Source organism: Grammomys surdaster, unplaced genomic scaffold (assembly GCF_004785775.1).
Source record: "Grammomys surdaster isolate TR1022 unplaced genomic scaffold, NIH_TR_1.0 325, whole genome shotgun sequence".
NCBI lineage: Eukaryota > Metazoa > Chordata > Mammalia > Rodentia > Muridae > Grammomys > Grammomys surdaster.
Window position 1 is genome coordinate 2566010 of NW_021604744.1, and position 24478 is coordinate 2590487.

The 24478-nt window shown below is 38.6% G+C and overlaps 1 protein-coding gene across 2 annotated transcripts in view; it reads left to right on the forward strand.

Moving 5' to 3' along the window:
* Phtf2 (putative homeodomain transcription factor 2) overlaps positions 1 to 21252 on the forward strand; it is an 87291-nt gene extending 66039 nt beyond the window's left edge. For both annotated transcript variants that reach the window (XM_028778112.1, XM_028778113.1), the window contains 8 exons: positions 5720 to 5848; positions 7641 to 7913; positions 8097 to 8228; positions 9585 to 9671; positions 14155 to 14310; positions 15825 to 15920; positions 18031 to 18156; positions 18760 to 21252. In XM_028778112.1, coding sequence (XP_028633945.1) covers positions 5720 to 5848; positions 7641 to 7913; positions 8097 to 8228; positions 9585 to 9671; positions 14155 to 14310; positions 15825 to 15920; positions 18031 to 18156; positions 18760 to 18780 — 1020 coding nt within the window. In that variant the 3' untranslated portion in view covers positions 18781 to 21252. The remainder of the gene's footprint in view (positions 1 to 5719; positions 5849 to 7640; positions 7914 to 8096; positions 8229 to 9584; positions 9672 to 14154; positions 14311 to 15824; positions 15921 to 18030; positions 18157 to 18759) is intronic.
* The last annotated feature ends 3226 nt before the right edge of the window (positions 21253 to 24478 follow it).

Sequence of the window (24478 nt, forward strand, 5' to 3'; positions counted from 1 at the left end):
GCACAGGCTGACCTCTGCACACACACACAAATCCTTACCTTTTCACTTACTTGCTTTTAGCTAACTTGTTACCAAATGTCAAGAAAACCAAACAAATCTTTAAAAACTAGAGATACACGACAGTTTCCTTAATCTGATTAAGAATAGTTACTTAAGAACCTTCAGCTGTGACATAGTGCTACATTCCGTCTGTATGGTCTACCAGTACTCGTTTTGTGTGGCTCTGGTAGCTAATGGTTCCAGCATGGTAACTTTCTTGGTTATCACCCCACGCCCCCACCCCAATCCTTGTACTATAGATATCAAGCTCTGAGCCTGATTCTAGAAAATATTTTTATTAAAAGCAGATACCAGGTGAAGGTGTCCATTATCCTTCTTTTGAACAATTATGACAGCCCTTTTTGTTCATTTGCCCGTTTTGGTTGAATTTGAACTAAAGTTTACATTAAAGAATGAAATGTCAAAGATAGCAAAAATTGTTGAGTATGTTGCCACATGCCTTTAATCACCACACTTGGGAGACAGAGGCAAGTGGGTATCGAAGTGAGAGCCTGTCTTTAAAACAAAACAGTTTTAAATAACAGTAGATAGGGGGCTGGAGAGATGGCTCAGCGGTTAAGAGCACTGACTGCTCTTCCAGAGGTCCTGAGTTCAAATCCCAGCAACCACATGGTGGCTCACAACCATCCATAATGAGATTGGATACCCTCTTCTGGTGTGTCCGAAGACAGCGACAGTGTACTCATAAATAAAATAATGAATAAATCTTAAAAAAAAAATAACAGTAGATAGACTTTCCCTACTGATAGAAATTCTTAGTTTAAATTGAGAGTAGGATAGTTTTGTGTGGATGTATAAACAGACCAGTGGAACAGCCAAGAAAAATCCAGACACAGATTTGTGCTCTTAATTAGTGTCTGGCATAATAGCATTAGTACTCAGGAGAAAAAAGATAAGGCCATAAGATGGTGGGTTAAATGATCATTCACACATTTCCATTTACTGCACATAATTTATAAGTGTAAAGGGAAAAAGTCTAAAACATTTACAAGGAATATAGCATAGTCATCTTTGTTATTTTAGTTAATAGACAAATGATGCTGGCTGTGGTGACCTGTGCCTTTAACACTAGTGCTTACTCAGGTGGCAGAGGCAAGTGCCTCTTACAGGTTGGATACCACCCTGGTCTACAAAGGCAGGTTACCTGGTGAGATACTGTCTCAGAAAAGGGAGAGAGAAGGAAAAGCCAAAGAGGAAAGAGAGAAGAGGTGGGAAACAGAGTAGGAGGAGGAAACGGGAGAGGGGAGAAAGGAGAAAAGAGAGGAGAAGAGAGAAGAAAGGGAGGGGAGGGAAGAGGACTCAGTAGAAAAATACAGAAGGATCTGAAGAAGTAGCTTTTGGGAAAGTGTGAGTGGAGATAAGGGGTGTGTTAATATGGGCAGTTTTGTTACTGCTCAGGCAAATGGAATTCAGAGCAAAAACCACTGATGAGAATCAGATTCCAAAACATTGAAGAGTGCAGGCATAGTGGTGCACACCTTTAATCTCAGCACTCTGAGGGCAGAAGCAGCTGGGTCTCTGTTAGTTCTAGGCCTGGTCTACATACTGAGTCCCAGGACATCCACAGGACATGCAGAGCTACATAATAAAGAAACCCTGCTTGAAATAAATAAATAAATAAATAAATAAATAAATAAATAAATAACTTTTTAAAGAAATTATCAGTAGCAACAAGATTTAGAAAAAGGAACTCATTAAGCAGTGTGTTGGTATACAATTGCTTTGGAGTAGCTTGCCGTTATCTGGTAAATGTGAAGGTCTACATAGTCTAGTCCCTCTCATCCTACTTCAGTGACATTTTAGATGATGAACACAAAAAACATAAATGTATCACTGTATGTGATAGTAAAAATTAAGCTGAGATGTGGGAGTGGCACACAGCTTTGATCCCAGGACTTGGGACATAGGCAGGTGGATCTCTGTAAGTTCAAGAACAGCCTGGTCTACTTAGTGAGTTCCAGGATGATCTGGTCTACACAGAGAAACTGTGTCTCAAAAAAGGAGAGAAAACAGGAAATGAAGGTAGCATAGCTGTGATGTTTAATCTTCATTATCAACTTTGCAGTATTTAGAGTCACCAGGAAACACACCTTTGGGTATTGGTGCCCCTTAATCTGAGGAGGGAAGGGCTACATAGACAGGACAAAGCTAGCCCAGCCTTGGCATTTCCTGTTCTGCCTCCCCATTAGTGCCACACACCAAGCCATTCCTGGAGTCATGCCTTCCTGGTGTGACAGACTGTACCACAACTAAACTGTGAGCCAGAGTAAGCCTTCCTTGTGCCTCCGCCTGCTAGGTATTTTGCTGCAGTGCTGGGCAGCACACACATAAGTCAAAGCTTGTAATAAACAGTTTATAGCAATGAAGTTAAACAGCCACGTGTCAACACAAGTCAGTTTGGGGAACATAAAATTTCAATTATAAGTTGAAGTATAAATTTGTTTTATTTTTTGAGTGAAAGTAATTTGAAGTACTGCCTATATATTCATATATAAGCAGATGCAGGTGGGTGTAAAAACACGAAGGGAGTAATAAGCATGGAATTTACAGTTGTAGAACTTGGTGATTAGCAAAATAAAAGTATACAAAATAATTTCCGAGTTTACCTAAAATGTTTTACTTTAGCAAGTTGAAAAGAAAGGTAAATTTGGTATAGCCAGCTACCTGAGTAGCTGAATGATAATATTTCACTTTAAAATTATGCCCACTGGTTTTGGCTTCAGACCCATTGCCAAATGCCAGGGGAAAGCAAGTTCCCTGCAAGGTGGGGAGAGTCTAAAGGAGTGATGTCTGAGAAGCACAGCGTGGAGCTAGGGAGGTGAGGAGACCTGAGAGCTGTGCTTAGCACGCAGGACACTGAGCATACTGAGGTGCCTGTGAGGAAGCTAGCAGGGGATTAAAAGAACTGTGGAAGAAGAAAACCCACAGGTCCTGGCAGTGATAACTGCAGGCTCTTGGACAGCAGGGAGGAGTGTATAGAACAAGCAGGCAGTAAAACCGCGCTAGCTTCTGCTGAGACCCACATTCACTCAGGTCTACCAACGAGGGAAAAAAGCCAGAGAAGGAGTGGGTGAATAATGTTTCTGTAGGAGTCCTTATGGCAGATGGTCCAAGACAGAACAGATAAGTGGGAGGATGATTATGTCTAAGGAAACAAGTGCTTGAGTTGAAGGTGTCAGAGATCTGGTCAGATGGGAGGTGGCCGACAATGACTCATTTCAGAGGTGAAGCAATTCAGGGTGTGGCCACGGGCCCCTAAGGGCCCCTGGATCTGAAGCAATGAAGACAGTAGTGAGCAGTCCACTGGACTGTGACGTGGCTGAGGCATGTGCATGCACACTTATCCCTGTCACTGAGTTTGACACATGGATTGGAGCAGGTTGGCAATGCCTCTGAGCTGTTTTTCCTGTAACTCCGTAAACAGCGTAGATGTGTGAGCTGTATTGTTGTCCCACTTACCCCTTGACTACCTGAAAAAGACATACCACTTAGGACTTCTCAAAGTTACTTATGAAGTTGTTTAATAATTTGGCCCTATGTGTTTGATACCATCCTTCTGTTTTTCTTAGACTAAAAACCTCTTAGCACACTACTCTGAATATTAATTACTGTTTTTAGAATAAAGGCTCTTTTTTTTTAAACACAATTTCATATTTTCAAGTTTCCAGAAGGCTCGTGTTTTTCAGTATTACTAGTTGTCAGGCAGTAGAAATTAGTTTCCTTTAATGAAAATACTACCAGATTGTTTTCTTGTTTGGCTGTAGGTCTGTGTTAGGTTTGTAAGACCATTTTCTGTTTACCTTGAGCATTTGAATTGATATGTTCTTTTCAGAATATTGCCAAATACATAATTTTGTTATATTTGTAAATAGTAGCAAATATTTCATAGAGGAGGATTTTTCTCTGCTAATTATAGCTGGGTATATAATGAAATAAAAGATTATATCCAGGTGATAGTATTTTCAAGTAGGTACAGCCAGACTTTAATGACTACATTCTCATACTTGGAATCCCCAAGTAAAGCAGCTGTCATGGTGAATTTGCATAACATCATTGCAATTTAAGGTTGTCCTTTTGAATGAAGATAAAAGCACTGGAGATCTGGGATGAAGATTCAGCTTGAAAAGCTATGATCTTCAGTGTGTCCAGCCTGCACAGGCCACACATGACCCATGCAAACTCTGTGTGGTACTCAGCACATCTGTCACAGTGTGTCGTACTGTGGTGCCATGTGATGAAGTCACAAACTTTCGTAGCCCCTTCTCTTGCCTTTCTGCTGAGCCATTTAGGATAGGCTGTCTCATGGCATGGTGCTCTCTATCCTTTATATGTTTACACAAGAAGGTTTAAGTGTATATTTGACAAAAACACAAATACATTGGGAAATGGATGATTCTTTTGAATATCTTCTCTCTTGGCTTTTGGCTGTAAAAAAATGAAGCCAAATGTTTGCAAAAGTGACTTGGGAGAATACTTTGAAGACAGTGAAGAAGTTGACTTCTTATTCTGTCTCTAGATTGACCTCCATTTTACAAACATACTCTTTGTGTAATTGAACAGACCTGTAATTTCTCTTACACAGTGAGACTGGAAATCTATCATTACTTGGTTAAAGTCTATTGCCGCCTAAACTACTGCCCTGTGCTTGGCTAGCTTTATTTTCAGTCTGTCAGGATCTGGAGTCACCTAGGAGAACCACAATCTGTTTAAAAAAAAAAAAATTGCTTACATTACCTAAGCCTCAGGACACTTCTGTGTTTCAGTTTTTTATTCAATGGTGTATACATCTTATCCCCCTTAGCCCCTCCCCTGCCTTTAAAGCACTAGGGACTGACCTTAGGGCCTCGTGCATTGCATGCTAGATGGGCACCCTCCCTCAAAGCCATACCTCTAGGGCATTTGGATTCTAGTATATTAAAGAATTTATTAAATTTTCAGAGAAAGTTTGATACACATTTTAATACACAGTTACTTCTATTCTAAACTAGCATATATTCTTGTCAAGAAGTTATGAAATACTACTTACCTCAAGTGATATTTCATAATATTTCAAAGCATGTAAACCCCACAGATAGTGAAATACATAAAGACCATGAAAGTATTTAGAAAAGATACTAAAATGCCCCTCTTTTTTTTTGTTATTGACTTTTTAGACAACTTCAGTTGAAGCCTATTGGTTCACCTTCATCCCCCTATATGAAATATTACATTTCTTAAATTTATGGATATATTTTGAAATATTATATGTCAGCAATCTGCTGATAGTATGCCTTAGGTTACTATGAATGCCAAACAGATCTTTTATATTAGATGTGGGAAATATATCAATCCTTGAGTTAATTGTGAGTTAGAAATGCTGTAGTATAAACTAAATAGTCCTACTCCAGCTCCTGTGTAAGTTCTGCATTTTTATAACTGCATAATTGTTATATTATCTGTTTAATTATAACTAATTTTAAATTGAGGTTATTATGTAGCTAAAATTGTATGCATAAATATGGCTAATGTACAGAAAAATATATTCCACTTATAAAGTATATGTTTACCAATTTTATTTAGTATAGTTTATACATACACATATAGTTATATATAGTTTGTAGACACTTTGATTTTGTGAAATATGATAAATGTGTTCAATTCTTCTTTTTTTTTTTTGTAGAGTCATTTGCCCTGGCTTCATAGTTCCCACCCAGGATTAGAAAAAATCAGTGCTATAGTATGGGAAGGCAACGACTGTAAGAAAGCAGACATGTCTGTACTTGAAATCAGTGGAATGATAATGAACAGAGTGAGTTCTCTGTCTTTACTCTTTAGGTAAAGGGTAAATTCAGTGGCTATCAATATGTGAACTAATCACCTAAATGTTAATAACCTGTGCACTTCTTTTTTTTCCCACACTTTAAAATTGTTACTTTTCTTTTAACCCCATCTAAAGAAGTGGTTTGCCAATAGACCCTTCCATCATTTGAAGGGTGTGTGGTATGCATGTGTCACAACTTACTTGTGGAAGCTAGACCAGAGCTTTGTGCATTCTGTTCTCTTCTCCCACCTTCGCTAGCATCCTGGGAATCACACTCAGAACACCAGGCTTAAGTAGCTAGTGTTTCTAGTGACTTGGAATACATGCCACAGTGTCTTGTTTCTTCTTTTTTCTTTTCTTCAACGTGTAAGATTGTGTGTGTGTGTGTGTGTGTGTGTGTGTGTTTGTGTTTGTGTTTGTGTTTGTGTTTGTGTGTGTATGACTATACTTCATTTTCTTAAAACTGCTGTGTGTATGTAAGTGTGAATTTATTAGCATCTAAAAGTCAAGCAAGAAATTTGTGCTGTGCTTTCATGCTGAGACATAAAGCGCCATGCACACAGCAGTTAGACTGCAGTGGCTGAAGCTGGCTGCAAGTACTATGGATTCGGATTTGTTTCAGTTGCTGTTCTAGTTTTTCTTTTGTTAACTCTTTCAATATTTTTTTCCTTATTTCTTTGGATAACTAGACATAATCTAATTTGGAGTTTAAAATTAGTTATAATTAAACAGATAACATAACAATTATGCAGTTATAAAAATGCAGAACTTACACAGGAGCTGGAGTAAGACTATTTAGTTTACATTACAGCATTTCTAACTCACAATTAACTCAAGGGTTGATATTCTACAGTACTTTATTTTAATAGGACTTTTGTCATTTTAATAGGACTTTGTGTAGGACAGGAATTAAAATAACTGCATCTAGAAATTGGCAGATTCCATATTACAGTTCTCCCTGTGGACAGTTAGAACCAGTCAACCAAAGAACTTGGGAACTTTAACCTAGAGGTACTTTGTACTTTAAATACCTGTGAGCTGCAAGAGAACCTAGTCTGGTTTGTTTAGTGTGTGAGTTTAAAAGTTGGCTCTGTGATGACTCAGCTTTACCAGGTTAGCATAGTTAAAACTTTATTTTTCCCATACTTAGTGTCTTTTATTATATCTTCCTTACCTTTTCTCCTCCTATTTAATTTCTTCTCTCTTATTTTATATCTTGTTAAATAGTATTTAAGGAGACATTTATTTACATGCTGAATTCAGAAGAAAAATACAAGTTACAGATTTATTGAATATTTATAACTTCTTAAAGTTATGTTTTTGTTTAATTGTTTTTGGGGCCGGGATGCTTGTGTGTTTCTTAAGGTCAGAAGCCATTCTCCTCCTCCGCGGGGCCTGCGGTCACACCTCAGCTCGCCAGGCTTTCATAATGGCATCTTTATCTGCCGAGCCATCACCAGCTCTTGAATCTTTTCTTGAATGAATTGAGTTTAATTTAGGATGTGATCTCAACACTCTAATATTCATATTTGTAGATATTTCTAACTTTTAAAATAATATGCATACATTTCTTTTTTAAGTATCTAAGATCAATTTTCTTTTCATATCTACCAGTGAATTGGAGATTTTATAATTAATGTGTAATAGGCTCATTCATAATGTATTAAATTAAAAGAATTTAAAATCCTATTAGAAAAAGTAAAGTTCCATAGGAGTTTGTTTTACTTTAAGTTTAATTATGTACACTTTTCTCTGTTCTTTCCTGTCCCTGCTTTCTCAGGTGAACAACCATGTACCAGGCATAGGATACCAAATATTTGGAAATGCCATCTCTCTAATCCTGGGCTTAACCCCATTTGTTTTCCGACTGTCACAAGCAACAGACTTGGAGCAACTCACAGCCCACTCTGCTTCAGAACTTTATGTGATTGCATTTGGCTCTAATGAAGATTTCATGGTTCTTTCTATGGTCCTGATAAGTTTTGTGGTTCGTGTATCTCTTGTATGGATCTTCTTTTTTTTGTTGTGTGTAGCAGAAAGAACATATAAGCAGGTGAGTATGATATGAAGAATATTAGTTTACCATTTTTGTAGCACTCAAAGTGTTTAAATATTTTAGTATTTCACTAACCACTTGAATGTAATTATTTTTGTTTCCCTTTTATATTGTCATCACAATTCATATATTGCTGATTATTTTTTATACAAAAATATTCATCTTAATCTTTTTTTTTAGCGACTACTCTTTGCAAAACTCTTTGGACATTTGACATCTGCAAGGAGAGCTCGGAAGTCTGAAGTTCCTCATTTCCGGTTGAAGAAAGTACAGAATATAAAAATGTGGCTATCTCTTCGTTCTTATCTTAAGGTAGAATGCTATTGATTAGTGATCATACTTACATGCTTAACAGACTTCTTTCCCAAGGAGTTCCAATTTGTTGTCTGTCTGTATGGGGGTGTGTTATATTATAGTCAGCAGTTTCTTACTCCAAAGCTAAGCATTTTGTTTCTTCCCAGAATAGTTTCACAAACCAGCAGAGGGAGCCCACTACTTAAAAACCAAGACCTACTGCTTTTTAAAGTAACTGTACATATAGCTGTTTACATGCTGCTCCTTCCTTTGATCTTTTACGTAGTCTTGCTGTCTGAGAAATAAAGTGTGAAAGCTTTAGACCCTAGGAAAAGGCAGACACTTGAATTAGTTTTAAGGATACCTTTTTTTCTGAAGATGGTCTGTTAATAGTAAATAACAGTGGGTTTTATTATTTAGAGAGTATTCAGGCAAGTTCAGGATGTTTATCCTTGCAGCTTCTCTTGCTCTCTGGCATTCAGTGTGTCACTGATCCCCGTCCTCTCTGCTTCTAGAATATATCTGAAGTCTGGTCACATTTCTTTGTTTCTATGTCCGCCTCCCCAGTTGACATCATTAGCCATGGGTACTGGCCCTTCAAGCTGCTGCTTAACTGCTTTTCGACAGTAACGTTTCTCCCTCTGTTGCTCTCGTCAGCCTGCAGGAGAGGGATTTTAAATATGAGATTGGATCATATGATTCTTTCACCTTTCTGGAATTTCTGCTGTTCTTGGATAAAGAACAGAACCTTAAAATGTTCTGGCTGCTGTTTGTGGTCTAGGCATTGCTCTTCTACCTGCCTTTCTTGGCTTACGCTAGAACATTTTCCTCTCTCAGCCTTTGGACTGCATTAGTTCTGTAACTGCACTGTGAGCCTCTGCTTTTCACCTTTTTCGGTCTCGGACAGTGCTATGTGCCATCGTGTCCTTGTTCTGTAGGTGATGTAAAACCACTTCCTTAGGAAGCTCTTCAGGGGCATACTGTTAACCCCCAAATCTGAATTCACTTCTCTGATACTGACTCAGTGGATAGTTTTCCTTCATAGCACTCTGAAGCTTACAACATGTCTCTGTGCCTGTGAGTTTAGGGTTCCACTCTCTGCCTCGACCTGTGAAGGGAGAGAGTTTACTCGTCTTGTTTCCCTGCTGCATTCCTAGCACCAAACAGTTGTTGAATAAATGATTATAGTGTTGAATTTGTGCTGTGCATACACCACATCTCCAGTGTTGTAAACTTAGAAGGAAATACTAACACAACTCATCTGGCAAATTAGCATTATAAGTTATGACCAACTGTCACTCCTTAACTGAAAGCATGGACGTTAACTACTGACTAGTAAATATATTTAAAGGCGGTTTCCCTCTCCCCTGCTAGCGCCGGGGCCCTCAGCGATCCGTGGATGTCATCGTCTCATCGGCCTTCTTACTGACAATCTCCGTTGTGTTTATCTGCTGTGCTCAGGTGAGTCATTGTGCTACATGGAGAGTCAACCCTCTACACAAACAGTTCCTAAAATGGTTTCTGGTTTTCATTCACATACAAGGCATTAGCTATCCTTCCTGTTTTTGAATCAAGTGTTTTGATAGATTCTTCTCCCTCTTGTCTTCTCACTGCCCACTACCATTGAACTTCTCTAGGAAGCCCTTACCAGACAACCCCAATCATTGTCATTCGTTCATGTCTTGCGTATCCTTTTGTGTATGCCTCTTCTTATTCTGGTGCCCATGGAGGTCAGAAGAGGGCATCATATTCCCTTGGTACTAGAGTTACAGACATTTGTCAATCTTGGATGTGTTGGGAACCAAACCTGTGTCCTGTGCATCCACGATAAATGCTCGTAACCACTGAACCACCACCCAACCCCCCAGACAAACTTTGAAACAGATATTTTGTAATCTTTTTTCTATAGAAATAAGAAATTACATCTTATTCTTCTATATCATAAATAATAGTCGTGCCTATTGAATTAACATACAGTGAATAATTTTTGTCTACAATCTGTATTTGTTCTTATCTCCGATATTCAGTAGTTACAAAATTACTGCAGCTGTCAATTTCCTCACATTTCATATTAATTTAAAAGTTTCTTCTCCCTGAACCAGTACTATGATTTGACTGCTACATCTTTGAAAAAGAGTTCTCAGTGGTCACATACTTAACAAGCAAGTCTGTGCTGTGAAACACAGTGCAGACGTCTACCTCAGATGTGACAGATTACTCCTACTTTAATGCACCAGTTGTGCTAATGGTTGGTTAGCTTATATATATTATATATACATGCATATGTGAATATTCTTAATATATGAATTCACAAGATAGTAAAGCATCAAAAATTAAGAGGAAGCTTGAAAACTAGAGCAATTATGTGTATACATTAGTCCTGTGACAATCCTAGGGCAATAGGGTGAGGTTTATTGTCAGTCCTAGTGTTCCTTAAGTAAACTGTAACCAACATGAGGTTAGGGGCTGATGCCTTGAACAGCATCTCTCTGTAAATATACCATAAAGTCAGAACTCTCAAGCCTACAGCCTTGATTAAAGGTAGGTAATGTGTGCCTGTCAAACAGGCAGTCAGCACGAAAATACATAATTATAAGTTTGCCTTTACTACAGAGTTAGGGTTTGATTTGCATTTCATATCTCATCTCAAACTTCCCATGTCAAGATATTAATATAAAAGGTGGTCCTTAGCTTCTGATACAGAGCAGAAGTAAAGCCAACACTGCCCTGGAGGATGACTTTAACCTCGATCCAGCAGAGTTTACACACACTCAAAGACATGAAGAAAAATTCAGCATGAGTCAGCAGATCAATAGACAGCAGGATTCTTTGCCAACGCTGTCAGATAATAGACTAAACAGATAGGAACCAAGTTTGTTTAAAATGACTAAAGACAGCACTGTGAGAAAAGAACACAGATTTTTAAAAGAACCAGTAGTACCTCTGAGAAATGAAAAAAACAAAAAAATAGTTCTTGACATTTCAATAAAAATGGAAACAATTAATCAAGGGTTAAAATACAGATTTAGTGAACTGGGATATGTTAGGAGTGATCTATCACCCAGGACAGATAGAGATGTAAATGCAGAAAGATACTGAGATGTGTGGCAGCCCAGCCCTAGTCTAACAGGAATTCTAGGAAGAAAGGAGAGAACTCACTAACAAAACAGTTACTAGCTAGACAGGGGATAGTAATACAGAGCACTGGGGAAGCTGAGGCAGAAAGGTTTTGAGTTCAAGAGGCTAGCAGAGTTGTCTCCAAAACAAAACACTAATACCCAGATAATATCAAATGACACATGATGTAGCTATAATATAATCAAGGCAAAAATAGATAACAATGAGGAAATTTATACATTTAGAAAATTTTAAAGAGCATTTTTAAAAATTTTAGAACAATATTAAGCTGCTTTACTGGCACAATTGAGAATAGTGAATTCTTAATTACAGGTGCTACTACAACTCGCAGATTTTTATGTGGGTTCTAGGAGTACAGACTCAGACACTCGCACTTTCAGGACAGGCATTTTGCCATCTCCCCGTCACCTTAGCTCATGTTACAGCGTACCTTTGATAACAGGACCAGAGAGCATGAGAAGGGGAAGCTCTTAGATACAAAGTCTTCAACAAAACGTTTCAGAGGAGAAGCTTGAAATACTACAGTGAGTGGTAAGCCAGGGCCCAGTTGGTTTATCCCCTGCAGTGCACCCGTCTTTAGCTTCGGAGCATCCATTGATAGGGTTTCATGCATATAGTTTAAGTTACAAACTTCATTTGTAAAATGAAGAGAAAATATGCAGTTATCTCAATAGATGCAGAAAACAAAATTGTAAATTTTCAGCAGACTCTTAAATATGCATTTTTATTTTTCACCTTTATCAGTATTTATTAATCATACCGTGACACTTTACTATGACAGTATCCATGTATATATGTATACTGACCATCTTCAGTCCTCAGTGAATAGTGGGAATAACAATCACATGTAGTTAAACAGAATGTTATATTGTTTGAGTGTTTTTGAGGTTTTTTGGGGAGGCAGAGCTGGTTTGTTTTTTATTTGTTTGTTTTGTTTGTTTTTTTGAAATAGGGTTTCTCTGTGTAGACCTGGCTGTCCTAGAACTTGCTTTGTAGACCAGGCTGGCCTTAAACTCAAAGATCCACCTGCCCCTGCCCCCAAGTGCTGGGATTAAAGGCATTTGATACCACACCATGCCTTTTTTGTTTAAGTTTGGTAAGATTTCTGGAATTCATCAGGAAGCACAAGGGCAAGAACAGTCCAGAGCTTGGAGAGACAGATTGTCTGACTAGAGATCAGAATTACTTCCAAGGTACAGGACAACTGTGAGAGAGAGATGGAATGCCCAATGGATGGAGTAGCTCTGCATATCCATGATACAGAGAGTGTCACCATGTATCATATCCGTGATACAGTGTCATCATGTTTCATATCCGTGATACAGTGTCATCATGTTTCATATCTGTGATACAGTGTCATCATGTATCAAGGCTTACAGGATAGGGAAGTGAAACGAGATTGAAGTAAATGGAAAGTTTTTTATTCTTGAGAAAAAATTCTAGATAGAAAAAAGATGGAAATATTAGCAACAATTTTAAGTTTAGTCACAAATGGAAAGTCTGGGCTGCAGAGTGCACCATCCATGACAAAACAGGATCTGGGGAAACTGGCCAAACATGATGACGTCAGAGGGAATGTTACAAGTCTATCTTCCCAAGACAGTAGGTAAGGGAAACATCCTAACTGGGAAAAGCTATGCAGTATAAAGAGATGACTTAGAGAGAGACACGGTAGCTACCAGGATCGTGGGGCATTCTGCTCTTCCCCAAGTCCAAGGAAAATTAAGATTAAGGTAACAAGGGTGGCAAATGTTAAGAAGTTGGACCAGTTGTAAACAAAACCGAGTACAGACAGAATTTGAGACATAACTGAGTATACAGTGATTCCACTGTCTGGAGATGAATTTGTTCCGTCTTTCAAAGTTGAGGAAGGGACTACCCATGAGCTAGTAGTTTTACCCTACAGATTAATACCAAAGGAAGCCTTGCATATGTGGACAAGGATACACAGTGCTGCTGCATTGTTGGCGATAAAGACATTGACTACATGACTGTAAATTTTTAGAGCAGACCAAAACAATTATACGAGTTAAAGTGAATGAGTTTAAATTTGAATGCTTCAGTATTGGTAAGTCTTAGAAACAAAGTTCGGTGGACTCAGAATAAACTGGAACTGGTAGTATGGTACAGTGGGCAAGGGTGCTTGCTTCCAAGCCTGATGGTCTGAGTTCAGTTCCCAGGACCAACATGGTGGATGGAGAGAACTGAGTCCTGTGGCATGTGCACATGTCTCCTTCCCTCCCTCTAGAAAATAAACAAACAAGTAAATGTGAGAAAGAAAGTAAGTTGGATATGATGTTGGATACTGTGGCAGCACAGTCAAGATGTAGATGAAATAACATAGTTTAAAGATGACTGTTGAAGGTTGATGACCTGGTACAAGACAGAGTGGTAGAACACCTCCGTAGCCTACAGAGAGCTCTGGGTATGTTGTGTCCTCAGTATCAGGAAAGGACATCATAACCACAGGATGAATAAGTTTCTTAATTATTAAAAGCCTCCATGGAAAAGATTATGCACAAAATTTACCTTGGTGTAGAGTGGAATGTATTGTTCAGAAGTCAAGGACAAAAATCTAAAGGTCTTAACTGAATTTGAAATTTTTATTTATTTTTTTAAATCTGATGTACATATGTTAAAATTAAGTTTAAACATAAATGGTAGAATCCATAGTTGTTGGTTATATTATTCTCCATGCTTCTGATGTATGTAAATATTTCATTATATATATGTTTTAAAAACAACACTCCATTTGGAATAAACTGCGTCCCTTGCTGCTTCACATGGTTTTCTCATGCACCTCCAGCTGCTCCATGTGCATGAGATCTTCCTTGACTGTCACTACAACTGGGAGCTGGTGATCTGGTGCATCTCCTTGACGCTGTTTCTCCTGAGGTTTGTTACTCTTGGTTCAGAAACCAGCAAAAAATACAGCAATACCTCAATATTACTTACGGAACAGGTGGGTTCATTATAAATTAATCTCTAGTCTGCAGTCCTGTTGTGGGAGGCAGGGGGTGGGGGTGGGGGAGAGCTTAACAGACTCAGGTCTCTCCTTCTAGGGGTATATTTTGGGATCCAGCTCAGGTCATTAGTCTTGGCATGAACATCTTTCCCCATTTAGCCAGCTGACAGCCCATACATATACATACATACATACATACATACATACATACATACATGCATACATATATATATATTAACTTAAAATATTTTTGCTTATTTTATATTTTTCAGGAGCGTATTTTTATTTGATTAAGGTCATTTGTGGTATGAAGCTAAACTTAAAATTTGATAGTACTCAGCCATTTTTCAGTGTTTCTGCCTTGATTCAAATTTCAAATATAATCTACTTTTTTATGTTCTGTTTTTATTTGGCAGGAAGGAAGTAGTATTATAAAAATGATAGGTTTTCAAACATTAGTGGGATACAATGGCTTTGCAGTGTAACAGAACCATATTAGAATATGTCTAAATTCTTATTCAACAGAGAATAAAGCATAGTTATTTTGATAATTGATTTTATTTGATGAGTTTGCTAAATATTTCCTCTTGATTTTTCATAATAATTGCACAAAAGAAATGTTTGCTAATGAGCTCGTTTGAATGTTTTAGTTAGGAAGAGTTTGTATGTTAAGTATTCAGTAGTTAAATAGGCTTGTTAGAAGAAGAGGAGAGTTACCACCAGAGATAATCATGTCCGACAGTCACTGGGTCTCATGGAGTTAGATAGATCAGCCCTTAGATTGATTGTGAGGCTGATGGCCCACCTCCTTCTGCACCTCCTGTACAGTTCACCCTGTGTACTCAGTACCCTCTGTTGGTTTTCATGTGGTTTGTCCAGTTCATAGCACCTAGAACTTCTGGCAGATGCATTGTTAGTCCCACTAGTCCATATGCTGACTGTTGGTTTGGTTGGAGTTGTGGCTGCCAGATAAAGCAGGAAGGTCGATCAGATGGTAAGCAGAGTGTGGTAGTCTTGGAGTTAGAGCCTGTTCACAGACAGGCTGTACAGGACCTGTACAGGGCAGGCACCCCAAAAGTATCTACTAGGGAATAGATAATAAAGTATGTAAATATTTTTATCACTTTCATAATAAAATCGTGAACCAATTTGGTGAGTTTATTCTGTTGCTTTCATTCTCTAAGTTGATCTGGCCCTTGAGAATACAATGTTTACTTTTTTAAGTTTTCTTATTATAAAATGAATTTATTATGAGATCCGGAATGTATAATAATGGTTAAATATTACAATCATTTGTGATATTAATACTCAGAGAACCACTATTAATATTTTGGTCACTGTCTTTCAGATCTTTTTAAGCATGTGTGTTTGAGGGCTAGGGATATAATACTCATTGGTAAAATGATTATGGTTCATGCATGAGGCCCTGGGTTTAGTCTCCAGCACTGTAAAAGAAAATCATATGTTATCATCTTAAATGACTTTGCCTGCGGGTCTTTTTTATATAAAAGATAAACCTCTACTTGAAAATGGAGAAGAAACCTAACAAAAAGGAGGAGCTGACCCTTGTGAATAATGTTTTAAAGCTGGCTACGAAACTACTGAGGGTGAGACCTGTTCGGGGTGCCTCACTGCCGTGGGGGGAGGGCGTAGTGCCTCACAGCTGTGGGGTGTGATGTGCTGACATGGGCCTTAGTCTCTGTCTGCCTTCCGACTAAGTGGCTTCCAAGTGACATTCGAACACATGTGCGCACTTTTGTTTTCATTGCTCAAGTATCCCAAATAATTCATGTGAAAAGTACATGAAGGTATTTACTAATGGACAGGGTTGTAGATGTGGAGGGGTTTTTGCTGTGTTTACTTATTTGATTCTGTGTGTGTGTGTGTGTGTGTGTGTGTGTGTGTGTGTGTGTGTTTAATCTAGGGTATTAGGAAACATTTCATAAAAGAAGACAAGAAGTTAACTCAAGTTTTTTTATTTTACATTTCATAAAGGAGTCTTCTGTGTGACCCAAGTGAGCTTAAAAATCAGTGAGAGTCATAGTTTTATGTACAGGTTGTCAGTATTTAATTTGAAAATTATTTTTGATAAATCAAATAGTCTTTTATGTTTGATGTCATAATATCCTTGGGAATTAGAAATTTTTTTTTATTAATTTTGCAACAGGATCTTACTGCATAGTTCTGATTTGCTCAGTATTAACTGTGTTTCCCAAGGTGTCTCCTGAGTGCTGGGATTACGGTGTGCCACCATGCCTGGCTTGAGGGATAACAAAATGGGACTTTTCACCATTGCTTCATGCTATTGCTTTTCTTTGTTAAAACAAAAGTAGAGCATACTACCTAAGATTTTTAAATTTTTAGAGAATGGTATGAAGTTAGTTGTGACCCAGTAATAGGGTTAGTTCACTGTCAACTAAAGTATTGATTGGTTGTAGACTGTACCTCACTGGAAATTGGACATCAAAAAGATTCAGAGGACTTAGTTAGAATAGGTAATTATTAATTGCTTTCTTTTAAAATTGTCCTTATGACAGGTCTTAGAGAAGAGAATACAGATGTCTTTCCCCTATCTTTTTTTTTTTTTTTTTTGCCAAAAGACACTATGAATTAATGGTTTTCTGTTTGCTTAATCTTTTGTATTGGGTATCTTCAGGTGTTGGGCTCTGGCTGACAACAGGAACTATGAAACTGTAAAGTAGAAATAGTCAGAATGCTTGATCTGCTTTGGTCTGATCCAGAACTTGGGACCTAATGTGACTTGTACCCTCTCTCTTACTTTGCATGGCCGAGAAATTCACAAGGCCGTGATTCTCAGGCCAAGGACTCTCCAGACCATCCCCTTTCCCTGTTAGTGTGCCCTCCATTAGACCCTTGTCTCCTACTTGAGAATCTGGCACACAGAACTTGAAACATTCTTGCTTACTACTCTTTATCTTCTACACCGCCAGCCCAGAGACCCTGTTCACTTACTACTGCCTTGCTCTCTCTGCTCGAGATCCTTTGGTGTCAGTTCATAGTCAAGTCTGCCTCAGGGAAAGCAGCCTTGTGTTGGGCTGTGTCAGGGCTCAGCAGCCGGTAGCATCTTTGTTCTGCCTCTCAGGAGTGCTTTCTTAAGCACCAGCTTTATAAGCCTTGGCCACTGGTCTCTGGTGAAGGACCTCATTGTTTTATTATTTGCATGTTTACTAAACTATAAAGTCTTTCAGCTCTAGGACTGAATTTTGTCTTCACAGAGCCAGCATGGTGCCATGCATATAATAGACCTTTTAATATTTGAATCATCCAATCAATTAGTAAATTGTATATTTGAAGATGAATTAAACTCAAATATGAGTTTCTATTCAAATATTAATATTATCAGAAGACTTGGCTAATGATACTAGTAATTCTGCAAGAGTAGTATTGACTTTTAGCTCTTATCCCTAAACATAGTCTCTTAATTCCCTATAGCTAGTTGGTTAGCACTCTACTAGACATCATGTGTAACAAGAATTAAGCTACAAATTTATAAAATCATTTTATTAAAGGAAGTCACTTTTCTTGAAAAAAATAAACCCACTATTAAAATTTACTCATCTCAAGTTTAGATAAGCTTGTCCTTTCTTAAAGTATACATAACATTTATGTAGTGATTTTTTTTTTAACTCTCTTGCATATTGAGGATTTAGCTTTACTGGAAATTCTTACAGGCTAACATTTCATCTCTTCTGCTAGGAGTTGGACAGTCCCTTTAGGTTGTATGGACTCACAATGAACCCACTGCTGTACAACATCACCCAGGTTGTCATCCTGTCGGCTGTTTCCGGTGTCATCAGTGACTTGCTTGGATTTAATTTAAAGGTAACAGCATGCAAGCTTTGTTTTATTTTCTTTAACCCTGTCACTCTTTTGAGATTTCACATGTATAATGGTGTCATTTTGGCAAGTTTGTATACAGTTAGTAACAGTGGCTTCATATTAATTTCGGGGACTTTATATGTCATGGATTCTCATAGTAGTAGAACTTGTAGTTTGGAATAGAGTCATTGTATGCAGGGCGTGTTTGTATGTGTGCGTGTATGTATATATATTCATATTCTGGGGTAAGAGGGACTGTTTTTTCCTCATTAATTGAAAGTGGTTCTCATGATTCAACAATGAAGAAAAGCCATATTCTTTTGTTGGCCAAAAATGTATTATTATATAGTCGTGGATACGTTCTCCAAAACACGCACTAATAAATGTTAGTAGGGATAGAAATAGTGTAGTAAGCAAGGAGTAGATGTATGTTGCCATTTCTCAGTAAAGTCAAAGGAGAAGTCTGACTTTGATCACTGTGCTTCAGGTGAGTTCTTAAACGTGGAAGGAGAAGGGCGTGCCAGGACCTGCAGGCGGAGTGTAAGGAGAGTGGGTAGGCGATGGAAGCTCCTCTCCGTAACGATCTTTACTTGTAATTTTTTATAGCTGTGGAAGATCAAATCATGACAGTTGAGAGAAATGAAGACGTAGCCGGGTTGCCAGAGCAGGGGTGCTGCCGGAGCTGCCAGAGCTGTCTGGAAGCCGTCCTCGGCTCTGCTCCAGGGGTCTGCCGGGAATGGAGTGTTTACATCAGACTGTATTGTGCAATTCTTCTATTTATTTTACTTGTTCACTGGTTTTGTTTTGTTGTGTTTATGTGTGTTTGTTTTCTTTCTTTTTAAACATTTAGTCTATTTGAAGCATTGAAGTTTTTAGTTGTTGAAAGGGTGGCAAAACTGATCCAGATACCTGAGATCCTAGTAATTGTTAACATAATGACAAACAAATTGTGAAATGAAAACAGAAGCCATTGCTAAGCACTGTTTCCTCATCAATGCCGTGAACTTGCCTTACTGGAGGAAAACTTAACTCTGAAATAGTGCTCAGAGCTAGTGCTCTGAAATTGTCTCAGCTAAACACATTTTCTTTGGTAAACCAGGATCCACTCAGGATCGCTCTTGAATTATTTGAGAACAGTACTAGGATCTAGACTGATTAAGCTGCAGTTAGTCACCCTTCAGTATTAATATATGGTATTATGTAACAGGTCAACAAGTGCTCTTTGATAATAAAATTCTTAATGGAGCAATAATTGTAAATGGTTACCATACTGTAAAATATTTTGATAAAAATTAATTAGTAATAAATGTATTTATTTAAAACACTGAGCTGTTTGCACAGCTCCAACTGTGCATGCTCAAAATGTGCACTTTTTAAGATTGTTTCTTTTGGTGTATATCTGTATGTGGATATGTTACAGTGTACCGGGGCATACATAATATGGTATCCTTTTGAGTGAGGTCTAGCCTCATCTCACAAGTGAAGTGCCTACTGTTATTACTAAAGTACGTTATGTTTACTCAAAAGAATTTCCCATGGTACACTATAGCATATGCTGTTCCTACCACACTTAGATAAGCTTAAGAATAAAGTTAAGAACCAACAAAATATTTATCTGATTGCTAGTTATAAAATTTCCAAAGGTTCCAAAAAGAGAGCTTCAACCTACCAGTTCTAGCCTCCACATGTAATCTGGTGCACCCCTCCCCCAGCTCCATTACATAAGGGCTAATTTTAGATGCTTTTAACATGGAAAGCTAGCTGCTCTCCCCTTCAGTAGCTCGTCAAGTGTCCAGTGGGAGCTTATCGTGTTTCCCGTTGGTAAATAGGGCAGATATGATAGCCCCCACACCAGGCCTTGATTCTAAGTTGTTACCTTTGTACAATCAGTAAGTAGTGTTTTAAGAAGTACATAAAACAAGATGTTTTCATGATTATTTTGTTTTATTTTGTTTAAGCCAAGCATTTGGTTTCTAAAAGAAATTATTTGAAACAATCTAGGATTTTCTTGGTGCAAAGTCATATTGAATATAATCATATTTTTAGCATATTTTAAGGTCTTTAAAATAACTAACTGTAAATAATTTATTTGATTGGTGCAGTTCTAATTTCCAAATCACTCTTAAAATCAGGATGCGTAGAGACCAGAGCCATGCATTAGATGTTGCTCTCCCGTCCCCTTGAGCAGCCTCAGTTGAGCCTCACTGTAGAGTGCTCTTTGTACAGGAGACAGCAGACAGCATCGTGTTCCGTCTGCCTGCGTGCTAATATGTCTGACAATGACCAAAGTGCATTCTGAGTATTTTTCAAGGAATGTATCACTGGAGCTTTAAGAACATACTTAGTTTCTCATGTGAAGAATTAGGCTTTGTCTGATATGTTTCTTCCTTCCGATTGTCTGATGTTGAGGTTGTTTTTAGGCACTATATTTTATAAACTTTTTAAAAATAAGGTACATACCTATACAGAACTTAACATTTTGCACAGAGTATATCAAATATATTTTGAGAATAAAAAAGTACAGCATGAGTTCTGTTAGGAATAAAGTGAGATTATTGTATCTTAAAAAATACTTATATCAGATTGGAAGTATTTTTGAGAAAAGTAGCTGAGTGTGCTGACTTAGGAAAATGCTTGCTTTAGGTGGCAGTTGTGTTTGACGTAGAATTGGGGCTGAGTGTACAGTATACCTGTCAGCAACATGATGTCTTGGGTGTGCTGTTAACACTGGCAGCAGTAGAATATTAAAAGGAAAATGTGCTGAGCAGCTTCCTAATGTTCACAGAGCCATTTCAGAGTAGTAAGTGAGAGCCCTGCCTTTACGTGTACCGTGAATGTAAGAAGTTGAAATTGTAACATATCACATCATAGAGAAAAAGCAACTCAGAGGTAGAATTATGGCAGATGCTGTGTAATGTTTCTTTGCTGCGTGTTTTTAAAAGTTTGGATGGCAAGTTTAAAATAAAACATTCTATGACTGACTTGTGTGTGTTGTTTTAAGTTACACATGTAGGTTGACTTTTTGTATTTACTGTAATATAAACCCTAGTTACACCCTGTAGACAAGGGCGGTGAAAATAAAGTTTTAACTGTGCCTCAGCACTTTGTATTTGTTCAAGTCCTGATAACATGATAGGGTAATCGCGTGTATACCAAGATGCTTGTACCTGCTGACGCTTGTTCTTTTGCATTGGAATGTAAAAACTGACTGTGGCCTGCGATGCTGAAGTTCAGTAGCAGGACAGTGATACCTTTAAACACACAGTTTTGCCACATGAATCACGCTGAGAGATTATAGCCAACAAGGTAAACATTCAAATATTTGTTACCTGATGGACACAGGTGTCCATGGGGCTCAAATTAATCTGGGATTATCAAGTCTACTTTCAAACTTACCTTAAGCTTACTTAGAGCCAGCCCTTTTAAGGAGTCTTCTCTGAGACCAGGACTAGCCATATGGCTAGCACTTCCATCATCCACTCCATTACTTTCCCACCTTTCTCCTGCCAGCCTGCAAAGACTAGCACAAATGCTCACTGCACTACTGTGCACACTCCACACCTTCACTGTAGTGTACTTCCTGAGAAGCTAGGAGGCTGCTCAGAGTAAGAAGGTGTTTCTTCTGCTTTCATATAGCCTTCAACATAACAGCCCCATATCAGACACCATAGCACAAATTCCATAGATTGAAGGCCCAGACCCCCAGGGTTCCTGTCACTTCAGGGTCATGCCAAGCTCAGTAGTAGGATATCTGCTTGAGAAACAGGGGTTCCAGCAATGGTTTCTTAGTTTCTTTAAGCAGTTCCTAAAACCCAGGGAAAGTTTTCCAAAAAGGATATTAGGAAGAGTAAAGATAAGGGAAGAGGGCAAGGAATGGTGGCCTACTCTGAGGTACATCCACCTTCTAGGACCCTCCACCGCCTTGGAAACCCATGAAATTCTCTGAATTCTGCATTTAGAAACTGTATGTGAGCTTCATCATGTGATTACATGGATGTGGTCTGTTAACTCCCTTTCTGGTCCCTTAAGTCTGTAGACTGTGAAATGGAATTGAAAGTTTGTGTATAATTGTGGGTTGATCTTTGTAAGGAGTAGATGAAATGGGTTGAGTCAAAAGCCCTTACACACTGCCTCATGCAAAGGCCTCATTAGGCCAGCAAGATAAGTTAGACCGCAGACCACAAAGATAGGTTACACTTGTCCATGCTCCCATTGCAGGTGTCATTTGTGGTGGCATCTTGACTGACCAGAACCATAGGAAAATACTCTAGGAAGAACAAAGAAACCGAATAAACCTATCTGCCTGTATTCCCAGTGAGCCCATATGTAAACTAACCAACCTCAGCAGACGTTGCCATGTGCCCTCCTGAGAACAGCGTTACCTCCCGGGCTTCCTCAGCCTCTCACCTTGGGCGTTCTTGGTTAATGTTTAAGCATGTAATGAGTTTCATTGTGGCATTTGCAAACACTTTAGTTTGCTACACTCCCCATGTTTGGATGATCTGTCGGCTGTGGATGGGAGTACTCGACTTTGGGGCATATTACAACAGTTTGTGAGAACACAGGCTAAATATATAGCACAGGAGTTGATAAAAGGACAGTTGTGTAGAAAGACGTTGTTCTTCCCCTTTCTCTTACTTTTGGTTGTGAGCCTAGCCTTTAACAACTGAGCCATCTCTTCAACCCTCTTCCCCTTTCTCAACAACACAAGTAGTGGCCTGGGGTCAGTTAACAAAAATTCCAAGATAGACTGTTAGTTTTTAGATGTCGAATGTCCCCTGCCGATTAAAAGTCATGCCCTATCTACATGATTGAGATGAGATCTGTTACAAGAAACCACAATTTAATTATTCTTCATTCTGAGGATGGAACTTGAAATTATGCTAAGTAAAATAACTCAAATGTTGCATGCTTTCTCTCATGTGAAATCTAGGTTTTTATATGTGTTTTTATATGTAATACACATACATGTTTTTACATGTAATACTATAGGACATGGACTAGAAAAAGGACTGTAAGAATGTAGAATCTAAAGCAGGCAGGAACGACTTCTGAAAGCAGAAAAAAGTACTGTTTGTGGGGAAAAGGGAACCAGCAAGAGCATGGTGGATAGCAGTGAGGAGGGTGGGTGAGTAAGAACACATTATAAGGATGTATATACAAGAACACCACACAAAACCCATTGCTTTGCCAACCAGATTGTTTAAAATGAGAGTGTTACCCTGGGCCAGTAAGATGGCTCATTAGGTTAAGACACTTGCTACCAATCCCTGGGACCCACATGGAAGGACAGGGGCTTCCACAAGTTGCCCTATGAAGTTGTGTGTATGTATACACATGTGCAGGGGAGTATCGCTAAATAATGTAAGGAAAAAAGATACAGGCATCGACTCCCTGGATCCTGGTAAGTCTGCATGATATAACAGCTTTTGACAAACACTCTTGTCAAGACTCTGAGGTGCATTTGCCATCCTACCCTCTTTTGGTTAGCTCTGTCCCCTGGGGGTCCTGTACCAACACCCTAGAGCCTTGGTTCTCAACCTTCCCGACACTGCAGCCCTTTAATACAGATTCTTAGGTTATGGTGACCCTCAACCAAAAAACTATTTCATGACTACTTCATAACTGTAATTTTGATACTGTTTAGAATTGTGAATATCTGATGTGTGCCCCCCACACACACACACAAAGGGTTGAGACCCAGAGGTGGAGAACTGCTGCCCTAGAATCTGCCTCAAGTCTACTCTTCCTTCACCTGACTCTGTTCACTCTGCATGTGCTGCATTGCTGGAGCATACAGGGCTTTACGTTGTATTAATTCTTATCAAGGTATTACTGGGACCTGAGTCTCCAATTTGGCAATGCTATTTCTTCCCTTTATTCTCACACCCCCATACAGGTTCCCAAACTGGCATTTCGAACCCTCCTTATCATCTGAGAGCACCTCTATCCAGTCTTTGATTATTGGCATCTCACTGTAACTTTCCTAGAAAATGGAAATACCTTGCAAAAGAATATTCTTGTCATTCTCAGCTGCCTGAAAGAGAGTGTTCTGTGAGGCCAGCTCTGTCCCTCACCATCTTTACAGTGCCACTCAGTCCTTCTGTTGTTGTCCTTAGCTTCTTTTCCAAGTCGATGAACCATTTCTATTTCAAATGAGTCCGGAGTTTGGTAGAGCAGTTGGGTCTGAGAGTCGGGTGGCTTTAGAGACTGAGTTGTGTCACATGGTGTTTTTCTGAAAACTGTCTCAGGAGAGGATTTTTTGCTGAAGCAGACACATGGGAGAATGTTTTACTAAGAACAGACGTGATTTTCTGGAGGCAGC